Genomic DNA, 18,180 nt, shown 5'->3' with positions numbered 1-18,180 from the left:
CGCGCTCTCCTGCGCGCCCCAGGGGGCGCGCACCCGGCGATCTCCGTGATCGCTGTGTCCTACGGACACAGCTGATCACGTGATGTGGTAAAAGGCCAATCACAGCGGCCTTTTACCACGTGATCAGCGGTGTCCAATGACACGCTGATCAGAGGGAAATACAAGTGCCGGTTCTCGGCTGCACTTTCCTCACGCTGTCAGATCGTGAGGAAAGTACTGCCGAGGACCGGCAGTTGTCAGAGCGGGGATCGGCACCGATCATCAGGGCACTGATGATCAGTGCCCTGATGATCGGTGCCCAGCAGTGCCACCCGCAAGTTCTGCCCAGCAGTGCGCCCACTAGCTCCGCCAACCTGTGCCCAGATCACCCACCTGTGCCCAGCAGTGCACCCACCTGTGCCCAGCAGTGCACCCACCTGTGCCACTCTGCAGTGCCACCTACCTGTGCCCAGAAGTGCCACCTACCTGTGCCCAGAAGTGCCACCCACCTGTGCCCACCCACCAGTGCTGCCCACCAGTGCCGCCCACCAGTGCCACCAGTCAGTGCCACCAGTCAGTGCCCAGGGGTTGTGCCAGTCAGTGCTGCCAGTCAGTGCCCAGCAGTGATGCCAGTCAGTGCCGTCTATCAGTACCCATCATCAGTGTCACCTATCAGTGCCGCCTATCAGTGCTGCATATTAGTGCCGCCTATCCGTGACACCTCATTAGTGCTGTCTATCAGTGCCGCCTATCCGTGCCACCTCATTAGTACTGCCTATCAGTGCCCATCAGTGCTGCCTCTCAGTGCCCATCAGTGCCGCCTATCAGTGCCCATCAGTGCTGGCTCATCAACGCACATCAGTGAAGGAGAAAAATTACCTGTTTGAAAAATGTTATAATAGAAACAAAGAAACTTTTTTATTTTTCAAATTTTTTGCACTTTTTTTATTTATAGCGCAAAAAGTAAAGCGCCCAGTGGCGATTAAATACCACCAAAAGAAAGCTCTATTTGTGAGAAAAAAATGATCAAAATTTCATATGGGTACAATGTTGCATGACCGCGCAATTGTCAATCAAAGTGCGGCAGCGCTGAAAGCTGAAAATTGGCCTGGTAAATAAGGGGGTATAAGTGCCTGGTAGGCAAGTGGTTAAACAAATGCTGTGATGGTCGTCAGACCCCCAGCCCTTCTCACCAACTTGTGACCGAAGGACTAGCCAATCTAAAACCGCGCTGTCACATGTGTAACAACACCACACCCAGCTGCAACCTGCACAAAGATTTTCCAGCTCACTGGACCACAATCTATGTGCCGCAGCCTGAGAGCGATTGTTACTGGGTCAGGTTAATTACGCAATTAACCCTTCACACTGCCACCACCGCCTTTTTGTACAGAGAAGGAGGAAACTCACCAATCTTAGCAGTAACACTATGATGTTTGAATAAGCATCTGCATACACACGGTCACCGAAGGCAGATTTATGCAGAAGTTTAAAACACACAGTAGCGCTCTTCAGAGACAGGGATTTTTAGTTTGCATTAAAGAGCTTTAGAAACAGTTCAACACTTTTCAGAAAATAGGATTTATTACTAAAAAGGTCAAAATGGTGCAATAAAAATATTTACAGAAAAAGATGTAGCCAATATATACATATACTGTACATACAGAGAGCAATAACACAGCAGAGAGATAAAGAAAGAAGTTTAAGAAGGTAGAATACTTGCAGAAGTCCTGGTTTAAGCAGCGTTCAAGTGTCCTGAACAAAAGGGTAACGTTTCTCCCAAAGCAGAGAACCAATCGCCTCATTTGGGGAGGGGTGTTTAGGCGGGGGACTCAGGCTATGACCAAATCCCTCGCAGTTTATATCATGGTCAATAACCTTCCATAGGTACATGTAGCATCCTATCCACTGGTAGGATAATATGCAGAACGATATTCTGAACGTCCAGACATCAGATATGGCATATCTGCCTGTGACGGTTAAAGAGATATCGCTTTCTGCTCTCAGGCAGATGTAATGTAGGGGTGTAAAGTATTAGGTGACTTGTATTAAAAATGACCTCTTTGAATATATGCTTTGTATTCTTGTACGTATTTCTTACGAGAAGTTATGAAAGTGTATAAAAAGTGGTCTTCAAATGAGATGTATGTTTTACTGCTATCCCGGAATGCTTTTGAAGTCCAGTGACTGACAGTTTTATAGCTTTACAATCAGCTTCAGAGCAAGAGTGGGACAGACACCCTGGCGTCAGCTAATTGGGTTTACAACCATCAAGGGTATCCAGCTGTGCCCTGTGCACTCCTGAACTCAGCACACACCAGACCACCCGCCACTCAACAGAACGGGAGGGGGGCTGGTTTGGAGTGAGGATGACACAAGATGGAGGATCTTTAGCAAAATGGACATTCGCATCCATATTTGTATGTACAATTGCTACAAAAACTACCAAAAATATTACTATTAAACTGTATACATAATTGGGGGACTGCATATTTATATGCTGACAACATACCTTATAGAAGCCTACTATTGTATGCAAATCTGCACAAATTCAGCCATCTTTAATGCACTGATTTCTAAGGGATTTCTTAGAATGCTTTCCATTTTGGTTCCCCTGCAATATCTGCCAGATCACCTACTAGATAAACTGGGCAGGAGCCTAAAGCCCAGTGGATGTCCAATGGATCCAGCTACAAACTTTATTCCCCTGCAGTAGACCAGTGGGTAGCACAAGTTTTGTGAATGAACTACAGCTACCACCTGTCATTGTGGTGAGTGCTCTCACAGTTCATTGATGTTAAAGCAGTTCAGTAACTGTCTGCCTGTATGGAAGGTACAGGCAGACAGCTGACTGAGAGTCTGTAGGATACTTGCATTGCACCTGTGAAAAAAAAAAAATGCACTTTTTTTTTTTTACCTGCAAAGAATGTGTACATTTTTTTTAATGAAAAGTGGACTTCTCCTTTATTCGATCTCTGCTCCTTAGAATGCCAGTCAGTAGGATATTTTCTCCACACATTTGAGATGTTAGATAACTGTGCTGCAAAAAAAGCACCCCTATCCGCAACAACTACAAGATGTGTGGTAACATGAGGACCTATCCTGCCTCTCAGATGGGAAGATACCCCTTCAGTGCAACCAATCCTATATCACTTTATTACCATTACAAAATCTCAGTGAAAAGAAATGCACAAACAGTTGTGTAATCCACTCACAGTCAGACCATATCGAGGAATACTAAAGTACTTCAGCCACTGTAGCCAATCCATTATAGAAGTGACATTCACCAGCAAGCCTGAAAAGATCTAAAAGACATAAAAGATTGACAAATGTTTAAAAAATATAGAGACTATGATAATGTTTTATAAAAAGACAAAAAAAAAAAAAAAATAAGACTTTTACATTTAAAAGCTAAAAATACTAAACTTTCTCTGTAAGTTTTGTTAATGATTAGCATTTCCATTCCAGCTTGATGCTGACAACACTTTTGATTTCATAGAAAAAACAAATATAAAACTTTTTTTTTATTTTTTTTTTTAAACATTTGATACTACCCTTGGGGTGCATTAGGATTTCAAGTAAATCACCAGATTAACTATGGAGAATTGACAGGTAAAACAATAAACATATTTAATATGCACATTTAGTGGTTTGCTGTGAAATTTCAATATAAAATACACATGGGTTGAACTGGTTGAACTGCTAACAGCACTGTTTTAACAGGTGAACTGTTTATTTTTCACTGATTAAAATGCTTCAGTAATAACATATTGTACGTTAACTTCTAGGCAAGAATGTGCTATGAAAAGAAAAAAAACAAAAAACTTCCATTGATTAATGACTCACTGTAATGTAATCAACTTTTAAATGTTACTGCTTTAGGGTGCCAGTGCCACCATCGTTTCTGATGACAACTGCTAGATATATCAAGAAAAGCAAATTCCAATATTCACTACATTCTCTACATCAATAACACAAGCTGATGTAACTGTACCAAATTCCCAAAACGCCAGCAGCTAATTAGACTGTCATTTTAATTTTCAGGAGAATACTAAAGTAAATCAAGCACAAAAGACAGCGATACACTGGTAACACTTACAATCATGAAGACAAAACATATTGTCATGAGCAGGTTAGCTACAGCTACAACATCTTGACCAGCGGCAATCGCCAGAGCCATGGATGTAGCCGTGTAAGAGATCATCATTAAGGTGAACATCATAATAAAGAAACATTCGGCTGTACGTTTAAATCCTGTAAAAGAAAATGTAAAAACGATGGAGGTAAAAATGGCAAACTTCAGGATTACAAAAAATGTCAAAAATCAATATGGGAAAAGCAGCAAGATAAACTGCTCAAAGTCAAAACTAGTATAAAGAAAAAAAACACATTTATTTCTTACTTAGAAGCATACAATAAAACCTCAGTAGAAGAGATCACCCCACAAGAATCTTACCAATCATAAAGTAGATAATGCAGGTAAAAATAATGCTTGGCATTGTTCTCATGGGAAGTAGATCTGCCATCAATTTGGAGAAAAAGTAAGATGATAATCTGTAGTAGCCGCTGATGTATTCATGTCTGTGAAAAAATTTTTTTTATATATATATTATATAATTAATATATATATATATATATATATATATATATATATATATATATATATATATATATATATACATATATACATATACACATATACACACACACACTCACAGGAACCAAGATATGATATACTACACTAGATTACCATTAACATTTTGTGCTTAGAATTGTGAAACTTGACTACCACAAGACATAAGTTACTTTGATATGGAGGAGAGATTGGTGGACCCAGAGGGAAGGTTTTTATGTTTAAGAAGGAGAATGCGGGGACAAAGCTAAACCCTGGTTAATATTTACTGTCTGAATCAAAATCCAGAGGGATTTCTGTACGAAATGTTGAGGAAAATTATGGAGTTTAAAAAGGGAATTCTGGTCCTGGCAGGAGATTTTAATTTTTGCCTTGATCCATGGATGGATACGTCTTGGAGTGCGCAGGGAGGAGGAGGTAAACAAAATTAAGAATGTTGAAAAAGAGGTTACATCAAAGTCAGTTAATAGATGCATGGAGGGTGAAACATCCTAGAGAAAGAGATTATACCTTCTTCTCCCTGGCACATAGATCGTACTCAAGGTTGGATTAAGTTATGATCGACCATAGACAACTAGACTCACTGGTTAAAACCAATATAGAAGTTATGTCTATTTCTTATTCTCCTGTCACGGGGAGAATAAATATAGGTGGAGAAGAGAACAAAAGGGCAATGTGGAGATTGAACGAGATGCTTATACAGGATCCTGAAGTAGAGGAGGTTAAGGGAGGAAATAGAGCAATTTTTTCTGCTGAATGAAAGTCTCTGTAGCCACTATCTGGGAAGCACATAAGGCGTATGTGGGGGGAATCCTGATAGCCGCAGGAACTAAAAAAAAAAAAAAAAAAAAAAAAAAAAAGATCAGGACAGAAAAATAAAAGGAGGTGATGGAGGTGTTGTATAGGCTAGAACAATCACATAAAAAGAGACAGGATAAAGAGGTTCATTTGAAGATTATACTTAAAAGAGAAGAGTTAAAAGACCTACTGGAACAGGGACCAAGAAAGATCTTCAATAGGGTTTCAACGGAAATATATCAGCGGAGGAATAAGCCAGGAAAATATTTGATGAAAAGACTTAAAAAGGAGAAGAAATCAAAGAATTATACTGATAAAATTAAAGATGAAAAAGAAGAACTGGTCTACTCCACCACTGAAATTGCTGAAATGTTCCAAAAATTTTATAGTAGGCTGTATGATGTAAAACCTAGGAACCCAAAAGTCTCAGAGGAAGAAAGAAGGGGGAAACGCCAGGAATTTTTAAAGGCAGCAGACCTCCCAAAAATATCAAAAGAAAAATTAGTCTCGTTAGAACAAGCGATCTCCCAGGAGGAAATTAATACGGCCCTGAAGAATACGGCAGGAGGGAAAAGTCCAGGACCCGATGGGTACACGGTGGGTTATTATAAGAAATTCTGAGACTTATTAGTCCCAAAATTTTGTATATATATGAACACCTTAGGAGAGGGAATGGGAATAAGAGCTGAATCGCTGCAAGCGTATATAACGGTCATCCCAAAAGATGGAAAGGACAGTTCACAATGTGCTAGCTATAGACCCATATCACTGCTAAATATAGATACTAAACTGTTTGCGAAGGTGCTAGCTACAAGGTTAAAAGAGTTAATCCAGGAATGGATACAGTCGGACCAGGTGGGTTTTGTCCTGGGAATGGAAGGGAGGGATAATGGATTGAGAACCACGCTTCTTTTACAGAAGGCAAAGAAAGAAAAGTTGCCAACAATCTTATTGTCAATTGATGCCGAGAAAGCTTTAGACAGGGTAGATTGCGGATTTATGATGGATACCCTAGAGGCCTTGGGAATAGAAACTACAATGGCCCGTCTGCCGAGGTGACGGTAAATGGATCCCTCTCGAGGTCCTTTAAGATGTATATTGTGTTTTATATTGTGAACCCAGGGTTAACTCTGCCTAACCTATTGGGATTACTAAAAGGGTATGGAGAGCTTTCAAATTTGAAAATAAATCAATCAAAATCAGAGATCTTGAAAATCAGTGTTTCAAAGAATGCGATGAAGACTTTACAAAAAGACTTCCCATTTTCATGGAGGAAGAAGGAATTAGGTTACCTAGGCGTAAAGTTGACCCCTTTTATAAATAATATAGACCAGGTAAATTATATTCCTTTAATAAATGAAATAAAAGATGAGCTGAGAAGACTCTAGGGGAAGGGTCTCTTGGATCGGACGCATAAATCTGGTTGGTGATAGTCCCAAAAATGTTATATACAATTTCACATGCTCCCAGTCCATATTCCAGGATCCTTCATTGGGATAATAAAAAAAATAATACTTAAATATAAATGGGCTTATAAGAAACCGAAAATTAGGTATGGAGTACTGTGTAATAAGAAAGAGAAAAGGAGGACTAAACCTGCCCAATATTAAGAACTATTATACTGCGGTGATGTTGTCATAAATTGTAGATTGGACATACACCTTTTATTTTAACCAAACTCTTCCCCTGTGAATTATATTAAGTAATACACAATTAGAGAGGATTATCTGGATACCAGGAAAGTTTCTCACAAAATGATGAGACTAGTAGTACATTGATAAATGAGATTTTAAGAGTATGGGATAGAATGCACAATCAAAATGGACTGGAAGTATAATTCACCACTGATTCCCGTGGTGGGTACGGATTTCTTCCCGCCGGGGAAGGATGTTTCTGAGAAATGGTTTAAAGATGTCGATGAACGTTTGGGGGACATAATACTTAACCTCCCTAGTGGTCTGATTATGTCAGTATTTCTTTGCTCAAAGCAGTACATTTTTTTGCATGGAAATATGTCGTTTTGTTATTGTAGGCCTTTTTTAGGAATAACTCACTGCAATCTGTCCGAACAAGAGTCTAGTAAACATCCTGGGTATGTTAAAATTTGAAACACGAAATCATACATTATAATTTAATAAATAATCCTAAAAAATAATAATATAATAATACATTTAATTCAATAATATAATCAAACCAAAAACACTGAAATCTGAAATAAAGCGCCAAGATCGCACATCACTGATCTTAGTCGCAAAATCGTTTTCAGTGTCCGATGACGAATTTCCCCACGAATCATTATCACTCAATTCTGCAAGTGGTTCTAATTTACTATCGCTGTTCTCTAGCTGGTCTAAAACTGCTTTTGACCTAAAAGGACGCTTTTTGGACGCTTGGACATTTCTCAGTTTCCAGGCAGAAAGAACAGTAAAAATGCAGGCAGGGCACAGGACAAAAGCACTAGGGAGAAAATGTATGCAAAATGGTTTGAAACAGTAATGTTATACTGTGTGATTTTAGTGTATTTTTAGTGACTTTTTGACATTTTTAAATTTCCCACCGCTTCCGTCCCCGTACGTCCTGACGTCGCAGAGAACGGAACCCTGGAAGAGGGATGCCGGCATCGGCTGGAGGACATGGCTGGGGGCGCTGCAGGGGGGACATCGCAGGAGCGAAGGACAAGGTAAGTGCAGAAGGGATCCCGGAGCAACGCTGCAGGGTATTCCCGAGTGTAGCTTGGGGTTACCGCTTTTGCTGCTGAAACTTTACCCCGAGCTAAACTGGGGGAATACCTCCAGGGAAGTTGGGTACTTTTCAAGAGTTAAAGAGTAACAAAAAAGAGTTTTTTGTTTCTTTAGATGAATTGAGGTATTGTCAGTTAAGACATTTTGCTGCGAAGTTGCCAGAACCACTGAGGATGATGGAGATCATGCTCTTTTTTGAAAAGATGTCGGGCTCCAGCATGTCGCCAAAACATGTTATTTCTGGGATATATAAGATCCTTGTTGAATTGGGGGGGGGGGGGGCAGGTCCTCCACTATTCTTAGAGAAATGGGAAAGGGAGCTGGGTACAAAAAAGAATGAGTCACAGAAAAATAAAAAGTTTAAATTAACACATGGGTCGATTAACATGAACACGGTTGAAATGAATTATAAATGTTTAACGAGTTGGTACTTGACACCGAGTGTTGTATAAGCACCAGCGAAGCAGTATAAAAAGTGTATTATGCCACCTAATCAGTGTGGACAGGGGGCTTATCCCAAAATTTTGGCAGGTGCATGAGCCTCCAACAATGAGGGACTGGCTAGATAGGGTGAAATATATAAACAGGATGGAGGAGTTATACCACACAGACAAAAGGTAATATGGGTAAATTTAGAAAGGATTGGGGAAAAGGGTCTGATTTGAAGGCATCAGGAAAATATATGGAAGTAGTGGGAGTCCCAGGGATCTGATGTGAGGTAGGAGAATAAAGGGAATGTTTTGTAAGGCAGTAGCAGGAATAGGAGAAGCGAAAAGAAAAGGTTGGAGGGAAAGAAAGAATAGTTAGTAAGAAAAAAAAGAGGAGTTGGAAGCGAGGATTGAGGAGAACGATCATAGGTATAGAACGGAAAGTTGGAAAGAGCTATATGGACCTGGGTAAATCGTTAAAGGGGATTAGAAAATTTCAGAGGAATGTTCGTATTTTTGGATGTAAATGATATTTTGCTGTGTGTTTTGTAATGGAAAAAGAAAACAAAAAAGTTTAATAAAAGTTGTAAATAAATCAATAAAAGAATCCTGAAACTAGATATGAGGTGATTTAATACAGTATATTTTCTAACACTGTTTGATGCTTTATAAGAAAATCTGCAATTTTTTCAAATAGCACAGTGGCGAAGCATTTAGCACTTCTGCCTAGCAGCACCAGAGTTGTCGGTGCAAATCCCAACCATGGGACTACCTACATGGAGTTTGGCCACAAACTCCCTGTGCGGGTTTCCTTCCACACATCAAAGACATGCTGGTAGGTTAATTGGCTCCTGTCTAAACTGGCCCTAGTATGAATGCGAACTAGTTTATAAGCTCACGAGGGCAAGGACTGATGAGAATGTACAGCACTGTGCAAAAATGACTGTGCTAAACAATTACCTGTAATAAATAAATACAGACCACTTATAAGACTGGTGCAAGCTAAAATAGAATATTTGTGGTTTACTAGAATTTTTATACTAGTAAATCATGCAAACCTGTAGTACAAAAACAAAAAAACAACAACAAAAAAAAATATACAGGCCCCCTTGCATAAGTCTTCCAGTGTTCTAATCCCTGGGTAATAAATATAATAGAAAATAAAAATTATAGACTAAGTCTATTTTGAAGCAGGGTTCTCAGGTGTGGTAAAGTAAAAGGCTTGAGAAGGGAAAAGTACAGTAGGTGTATGCCCTTTTAAAATATACAAGAAAGAGTATTACATTTAGGTGAAAGTACTACTCATGAAACCAGAGAATGTAATAATAGAGTGTCTGAACAAGTATCACAAAACTTCCACCCAAACTTAAAAAATGACTGCATAAGAAGGTGAGGTCTGCATTATTAAAGCTGCATTATAAATTCAAATAATGGCTTACTTTGCTAAATTTTTGCCTAATAATCTTCACCCTGTCATGACCCAGCTCACTCATAAATGTGGAGTATGGATATCCCTGCCACTGACTCCTGTGGGTAGGGTCAATTTAATAAAGATGACCTTTCTACCTAAATTTCTATATGTGTTCCGCAACACCTCTGTAATTATCTCCAAGGTCTTCTTTGACAAGATTGATCCACTACTTACCACATTACCACATTTATCTGGGCTGGGAAGATTCCACAGTCAGCAAAGACTACCCTATCTCCAAAAGGTGGCTTGGCCCTTCCTAATTTTATGCACTACTATTGGGTGACGGTCTTGGTGACTGTTCGTTGATGGTTTGCACAACTTCGGGGGATCTCTGTGGTGAGCTCAAAGGAGACTCTGTTAGGCTACTATGCAGAAGTGAGCAATGTGGTTTTTCAAGGTCCCTGGTCTAATACAGGCACATCCAATGCACACTACGACTGTGTCTGGCAACATGTGACTACATTTTTAGGGGACCCCGACACAATTTCCCCTCATACACCATTATGGGGTAATCCTACTCTCCCACATCTCCAATCTATTCCAGATCCAATCTTGTGGGCGAGACATGGTATCACGGCCCTTAAACATGTTATCCCCCATGGATCCCTCCTTCCATTTAATACCTTAAAATCGGAATTCCAACTTCCTAACCATATGTTTTTCAGGTACATTCAATTGAGCCGCGTGATTAGAGCGCAATTTCCCACCATGGTTACTTTGGCATCTCATTCAGATGAGCTCCTTGACTACTCTCCTCAATTTAACTGAGAATTGCTGGGAAGGAAACAGCTAAAGTTGCCAAACTGTGTCGGACCTGGCAGAATGATCTCCCTGGCCTTACTGCAGACGATTGGGGGGGGGGGGGGGGGAGACATATAACAATTTATACCACTGATGATATCGGCCAAAGACAGATTAATCCAACTTAATTTCTTACACTGTGCAGATTATACTCCGCAGAGGCTAGCTATCATTTACCCTACAGTTAACAAATATTGTCCCCAATGCTTGTCAGAAGTGGGCTCTTTCCTAGACATGATTTGGTCCTGGTCTAAACTACAATCCTACTGGCAGGGAGTGTTGGCGGATCTAAATACTATCCTAGATCTTTGTCTTTCCTTGTACCCGGTCTTTCTCCTGCTGGGTATGGGAGTTCAGTTGGATGTTTCCTTCCACCAAAAAGTGCTTCCTCTTTTATGCAGTGTTCTACAAATGACAACTTATAATGATCACGTGGAAGCCACCCATGATTCAGCAGTGAAGAACTATGGTGTACCAGGTGCACTATATGATCTATATGGGTCATAATTGCCCTAAAAAATTTAATAAGATCTGGGGTCCTTGGGTGGAGGCTAGGAACTTGTTTTTATGATGCTAAATGCCTACTCTCCTTCTTCCTCTTCCCTATTTCATGAATGGTATATTACTAGCTCTGCGTGAGCATCTTGTTTAAACAGTAAAAAGGGGTGCATTGTACCTGGGATCTCTGCCTCTCTGCAAGTGGTTTTTGCCAGTTTTCTGCTGAGCACCTTTTCTTAACTGTAGGATACTGTGTTATTCATTCTCCTCCCTCCCCGCTCCTCCCTCTCCCCATCCTCCCTTTCTCCCCTCCCCTCTTCATCTATCCGAGGGTTGAATTATGGAGTGATTGTTTTCCTTGTTGTGCACCTATGTTTTATGATGTTATACTGCTCCTTTTCCTGGACTATTCTGCTGCTTCAATTGCTGTATCAGAGAAATATCTACACCCTTAATTGCATATACTGCTGTTTATGTACCGTATTCACTTTTATGTATCTTTTGCACTATGTACCAGACAGACATTTTTGAATTTTATATTGTTTCCTACTTTTATGCAAAACAAAAAATAAATCTGTTTTAAAAAAAAAAAAAAAAAAAAAAACTGCATTATGTGATAGTACAAGCTAGAAGAAGCACATCATGTGATGCTACCATGTGGTTCACCAGAGGGAAAAGATTATTCATGCATGGAATTTTCAAGTGAAGTCTAATTATAACATGGTCCAGCATTCATACCAGGAGCACTAGCACTGCTAGTCTCCCCCACCCCTATGATTTTTTTTTTATTTTTATTATTTTTAACCCCTTCATGCCTAAGGATACAAATCGTAATGCTTAAAGTAAAATTTTGCAACTTTGACATGTATTAGTTAAACCGTACATATCACAACTGATTTGTACACCCAGGTGAATTATACCTTGTTTTTTTTTTTGTTTTTTTTGTTTTTTTTTTTAAGGACAAATTGGGCTTTCATTTGGTGGTAAATGATAATGGATATCCCCTGATTTTTTTTTCATTATCTAAGGAAAACTGGCCCTAAATAGTGTAAAAAAATTTTTTTTTTAAAAATGGTGGTAGGTTATGGTAGTAACAAGAAACACACACCTACAAACAACCCAAAATAAATTCTCCAGCTCTTGATGATCGCAGTGATACCACATATGTGTATGTTATTTGTACCCGTAGTACAGCCCAGAAATAATGTGAATTTTGCTGCTTCCCCCCCCACTAACTGACCCTGATACTAATTTTAAAAATATTAAAAACACAATTTTTTCCCTCTCTGCAAAGGAGAGAGAAAGAGAGAGATACAATGTCTCTCTCTTCTCCTTTCAGAGAGAAAGAAAACATGGGGGCAGGCTTCACAGTAACTGATCACTATGATAGCCAATCAGAAGCTATCACATTGATCAGGCGACTCGGAACTGGGAGTTCCGGGTCCCGATCGTTAGTACGGGACCTGGGGCTCTCGGTGACATCCTGGTCTCTGCTGGGAGCGCACCGTGCGGCGTGCTTCCAGCACAAAGGGCAGATACACAAATATGCAGCCCCACGGAAAAAAGTCAATTTCTGTAAGGCCATATATTTGTGTGATGTTGGCGCCAAGGGGTTAAAGTGGTTCTAAAGCCTAAAGTTTTTTGGGTTTTTTTTAACCTTAAAAAAAAGTGTTACTAAACCCAGGACCCTGCATTCACTATATCTGGTCTCCCACAGTACAAACAACATGGAAATGCAATTATTTTATCAAATATAAACTGCTAAAAACCTTTTCTCACTAGTAGTATATAGCAGTCTTGTGACTTCTATCAGTGTCCTCCTACAAAGATTTAACTAGTGCTTGGTCGGAGTTTTAATAACCCTCTGACTGTCCTATGAGGTTGTAGGATCCCTGACCCTGTTTGGACAGTGCTGATCACATGCACCCTCCCAAAAAAAAAAAAACTCTCTAGTAATACACACCAAGTTGAGCATGTGCAGAGTGACTCCTAGAGCTCTCTACTATCAGCAGATGGATTGGGGACAGTAGAATTTTTTACAAATCTCTTCCATATTATTTGTACCTCTTGCCAAAATGATTTATCATAAAAGTATGTAAAATCTCACACAACAGAATAAATAATCTAATATTCTACCACTAAAGTGGCAGCAGTAGAGAAAGTCACTCACATAAATATCTTCTTCTCCACAATAAAGAGTTCAATCGCCGACACACTGCTGAAACACTGATTTGTAGTTATAAAGAACAAGGCTCCAACTCTGAAAGTAAAACAATGTCATTGTTAACAAGCAAAGAAATCAGGCATTGCCCACCTACTTTTTTGTTTGATATACCACATGATTAGTCATGTTTACAATAACTATAGCGAATACTGTTAAGACACTAAACACTATATCTTTATACCCGTGGGCAAGTTTCTTTCAACTGCCAGAGCCATTTTTGTGTTTTTTTTGCACAAGTAAAAAAAAAAAAAAAAAAAAAAAAACAACACCACACCAAATGCCATGGGGTGCCCCAAGATTATGCATAATTTTAAAAGGGGCCATTACTAAATAAAAAAAAAAAAAAAAAAAAAAGAAAAAAAAAAAGAAGAAGGTTAAGAAACACTGTATTCAATGTAAACTTGCCCCTAGGTTTATTTTACGGACATTATTCAGTTCAGCTCTAAATCTACCAACCTGTTTTGTACTCCGTTTTGATCATCCTTTACACCAAAGAAAATGGCACCGACAATCAATGCAAGAACAGTAGTAACCATTACCTGTTAAAGAAACAAAAATATTTCTCCCAATTAGATTTAAGAACTAATCAAAAGTGTATTTTTATCAGGATTAAAGTCAGATTTTAAAAATCATTAAGCTTACACATGGAATAAAAATGCCTAGTTTTTTATTAAAGTTTTAATACAAAAAGAGTGGAAGAAAAAAACAAAACAAAAAAGGAGGCAACTAAATACCCGAAATAAACTTGCTCATGACAAGGTGCTCACGGCAATACAAGGCAGATCTCAGAAATAATTCCAGTAGTAGTATGACACTTCCAGGGGCGTAAGATATGGAAGAGTAGAGTAGCAATTCAGCAAGAAAAGAGGGAAGAATACAGGTAAAGAAGAGAAAAAAGTGGGGAAGAGGGGAGAGGCAAGATGCCTAGTTTTATTCATTTGCATGAGGAATAAATGTATATTAAACACACTGTAGTGAATTTACAAAGTAAACTGTAGAATAAAATTAGTTGACTATTCATCAAACCCAATGTACTGCGGTTGGGCGTTCGCTACAGGACCAGTACGTCGCTGGTCTTTTGCCAACACAGAGGGGCACTACAACCCCCCCCCCCTCACAATGACAACAAAGCTGATTCATAAAAGCTTTGCTTTTGTTAGTGGAGAGCAGCGATTGGTTCACAGCTCTCACAAGACCTTGTACCATGTGACCAGCTGGAGCCAATCACAGATCACTATTATATTGAACGGTCATGATGGTTCAAAGCAAGCTTTGTATTGCATGCAAAGCTTTGTATTGCATGCAAAGTGTACAGAAAAAAAAAATCACTGATCACTCCCCAGGGTAGTACAATGTAACTATGGTAACATTGCAGAACTCTGATAAAAGTATTTAAAAAAAAAAATAAAAAACTTCAACTACTTGCTGCCTGCCAACAATGTGTGGGCGAGTGGCAGCTCTGGGCAAAGCGGCGTAATCTTATGTCACCTTCTGTTTAAAGGTGTGCATGTGCCCCCCCCCCCCACTGCCCCTATGTTGTCCAGGGAGAGAAGAGGGAACTGGGCACTAAGTAAAAGCACTCCATTTTACACGTACATATTAGATTAGCTCATTTAACTCTTTGATCGCCCCTAATAACTCTTTGATCAACCAGTCACCCGGCCAGTGCCATTAGTACATTGTCAGTATACAGAATTTTTCACTGATCACTGTATTACTGCCATTAGCGACATCAGATAGCGTCAGGGTCAGTTAGCATTAGATTGCCCACACACTATCACACTCACGCTATAGGTTGCTGATCACCGCCATTACTAGTAGTGTTTGTACAGATCAATATACTGACTGCAATACAGAACTATACTAGTGCCTCCTTTGTTTAGTGTCCTAAAAAACACACAGTGTTAGCAGGATTGGCCCAGTTTGCTGCCAGCACTAGCATTTATCCCCTCCACTGTTTTTCACAGAAGATTTGTATCAATTGATTGTGGGCCAAAGCAATTTATATGCACAATACATCGCCGCCCACCCAAGCTCCGCCAGACAATTCGCATGGAAACCTATCACAGTTTCTGAATTTATAACTTTTTTGGGCCTAACCCTCAACATCAGCATTACAAAAAAGAATGAATTCCTACCACTCCATCCCCCATAGCTATCTCCTCCTGTGCCACCATCCCCTCCCTCCTAGATTGTAAGCTCGAAAGAGCAGGGCTCTCAATCCCCTCATGTTTTGCATTGTATTGGTATTGTTCTGTCCCCCTTTGTAATGTACAGCGCTGAGCGAACTATTGGCGCTTTATAAATACTGTATAATAATAATAATAATATTGGTCCACACACCCGATTCATCATATGCCCATGTTCTCTGCTGTTACATATATACCCAATATGGACCAGCAACGTACTGGTACATCGCTGGACTTTGAATGGTTATACTGGGATGTCTGCAGCTACAGGCATCATCTTGATATCATTTTTTTTTTCAGCTGGCAATCGGCTTTCATGTAAAAAACAATCTTAGCCGCTAATTGGCCGCTGGATTGTTTTTACAAGCAACATGAAGGACTCCACCACCCCTCCCACTGCCATCCAAGGTTTTCTTGGGCTCTCCCATCCCACCGGAGAACCCAAAAATGCAGCCGGCAGTTCTGCTGGCTGACAAATGGAGCTGATCGGAAACTGGAATGCTTACAATCATCTCTATGGTCTACGACAGGGGTTTCCAAACTTTCCAAGCAAAAAGGGCCAGTTTACAGTCCTTCAGGCTTTAGGGGGGCGGATTATGGCCAGTGGAAAGAGAAAATACCTGGCATCAGCTTCCCATCATTAGTTTTAATGGGAGGAATAGTGCCCATTATTGAAATCAATGAAATGGTGCTCCAGCATTGGTGTCAGTTGGTAGAATAGTGCCTCAAGGGCCAGATAAAGGCAAGCAAACAGCCACATCTGGCCCCCCTGCCACAGTATGGAAACCACTGGTCTAAGACTGCTAGCTATGAGCATTTCATCATTTTCGTTTTGCTGGATATTAACAGCGCCATTTTTAAATTGGGAAAGCATCTGATCACACACTGATCTTGGTGTGATCAGATGCTTTAAAAGGGCAGAGGATAGATCTAGAGTCTAATAGACCCCAGATTTCACAGAAAAGAATACCTGTCAATGCCTATTGCTATCACAGGGGATATTTACATTCCCTGTGATAACAATAAAAGTGTTCGGGGGAAAAAAAAAAAAAAAAGAAGAAGTACAGTGTAAAAATAATGAAAAAAGCAAAATAATAATTACATTAAAAAAGTCACCCCACCCCCATACTCGCACACAAAGGCAAAACACATGTGGTGGTCCCATGGCAGTATATAAACAGAGATTGCACCATGCATGTGAGGTATCACCACAATTGTCAGATTGAGGGCAGTAATTCTAGCACTAGACAACCTATTTAAATCTGAAGTGGCGACCTTTAAAGGCTTTTAAAGCGCTGCCTATAGATATTACAAATGTACGTAATTTGTCGTCGTTGCACGGGCGTGCGCAAGTTTAAAGCATGTCAAGTTTGCTATCCATTTACTTGGCATAACATCATCTTTTATATCTTATCAAACAATTGGGCAATATATTGTGCTTTTGTGCATTAAAATTCTAAAAAGGTGTATTTTTTCCAAAACATTTGCTTTTGAAAAATCGCTGTGGAAATGCTGTGTGCCATAAAAAAGTTGAACACCCACCACTTTATTCTCTAGGGCCTCGGATTAAAAAAAATTATTCATTGTTTGGGGGTTCAAAGTAATTTTCTAGCCAAAAAACTGTTTTTTCAAGTAAACAAAAAAAGTGTCAGAAAAGGCTTGGTCTTCAAAAGGGTCAGTGAGTGATGTCTGGCATAAAAGTTTCTGATGTTGGCCCTGAAATGCAAAGATAGTAGAAACACTCCCCACAAATGACCCCTTTTTGGAAAGTAGACACTCCAAGGTATTTGCCAAGAGGCACGTTGAGTATTTTGCAGATCTCGTTTGTTGCCACAAGTTTTTGGAAAACAAAGAAAGAAAATGAAAATGTATTTTTTCTTTTCTTTTTTTCTTTTATTCTTTTTCAAAACCTTGAGACAAAAAAATGATATCTGCAAAATACTCACCATGCCTCTTATCAAATTCCTTGGGGTGTCTAATTTCCAAAAAGGGATCATTTGGAGGGAAGGGAGAGGGGGTGTTTGTACTATCCTGGTATTTAAGGGCCTCCGAAACTAATAGGTAGTGAGGAAGTGAGCCAATTGAAAGCCTGGAGGTAGTCATTGGATTTTGGGGGTGTGTATGTGGCTAGACTCACATGTGGTATCCCCATACTCGAGAGAAGTAGCAGAATATGTTTTGGGGTGTTTTTCTACATATACCTATGGCATGTGGGAGCAATATATCATTTAACTGACAACTGTGTTAAAAAAAAAAAAATAAAAAATTGTATTTTGTCATTTTCCAAACATTTGTGGCAAAAAATAAAAAATGTTCCATGGACTCAATATGCCTCTCAGCAAATTCCTTGGGGCGTCTTGGTCATTTGGGTTTTTTTTGTACTGATCTGGCATTTTAGCACCTCAAGAAATGTGATAG

The 18,180-nt window shown here is 39.6% G+C and overlaps 1 protein-coding gene across 3 annotated transcripts in view; it reads right to left on the bottom strand.

Moving 5' to 3' along the window:
* The window catches only part of ABCG2 (ATP binding cassette subfamily G member 2 (JR blood group)), a 220,405-nt gene that overhangs the window by 5,931 nt on the left and 196,294 nt on the right, over positions 1–18,180 (bottom strand). For all 3 annotated transcript variants that reach the window (XM_089652325.1, XM_089652326.1, XM_089652327.1), the window contains 5 exons: positions 14,030–14,112; positions 13,520–13,609; positions 4,436–4,560; positions 4,079–4,233; positions 3,195–3,284 (listed from right to left, as the gene is read on the bottom strand). In XM_089652325.1, the coding sequence (XP_089508451.1) occupies positions 3,195–3,284; positions 4,079–4,233; positions 4,436–4,560; positions 13,520–13,609; positions 14,030–14,112 (543 nt within the window). The remainder of the gene's footprint in view (positions 1–3,194; positions 3,285–4,078; positions 4,234–4,435; positions 4,561–13,519; positions 13,610–14,029; positions 14,113–18,180) is intronic.

This window comes from Staurois parvus, unplaced genomic scaffold, assembly GCF_062004578.1.
Source record: "Staurois parvus isolate SC_StPar_1 unplaced genomic scaffold, SC_StPar_1.0 ptg000679l, whole genome shotgun sequence".
NCBI lineage: Eukaryota > Metazoa > Chordata > Amphibia > Anura > Ranidae > Staurois > Staurois parvus.
This window is presented reverse-complemented; position numbering and strand designations above follow the sequence as displayed.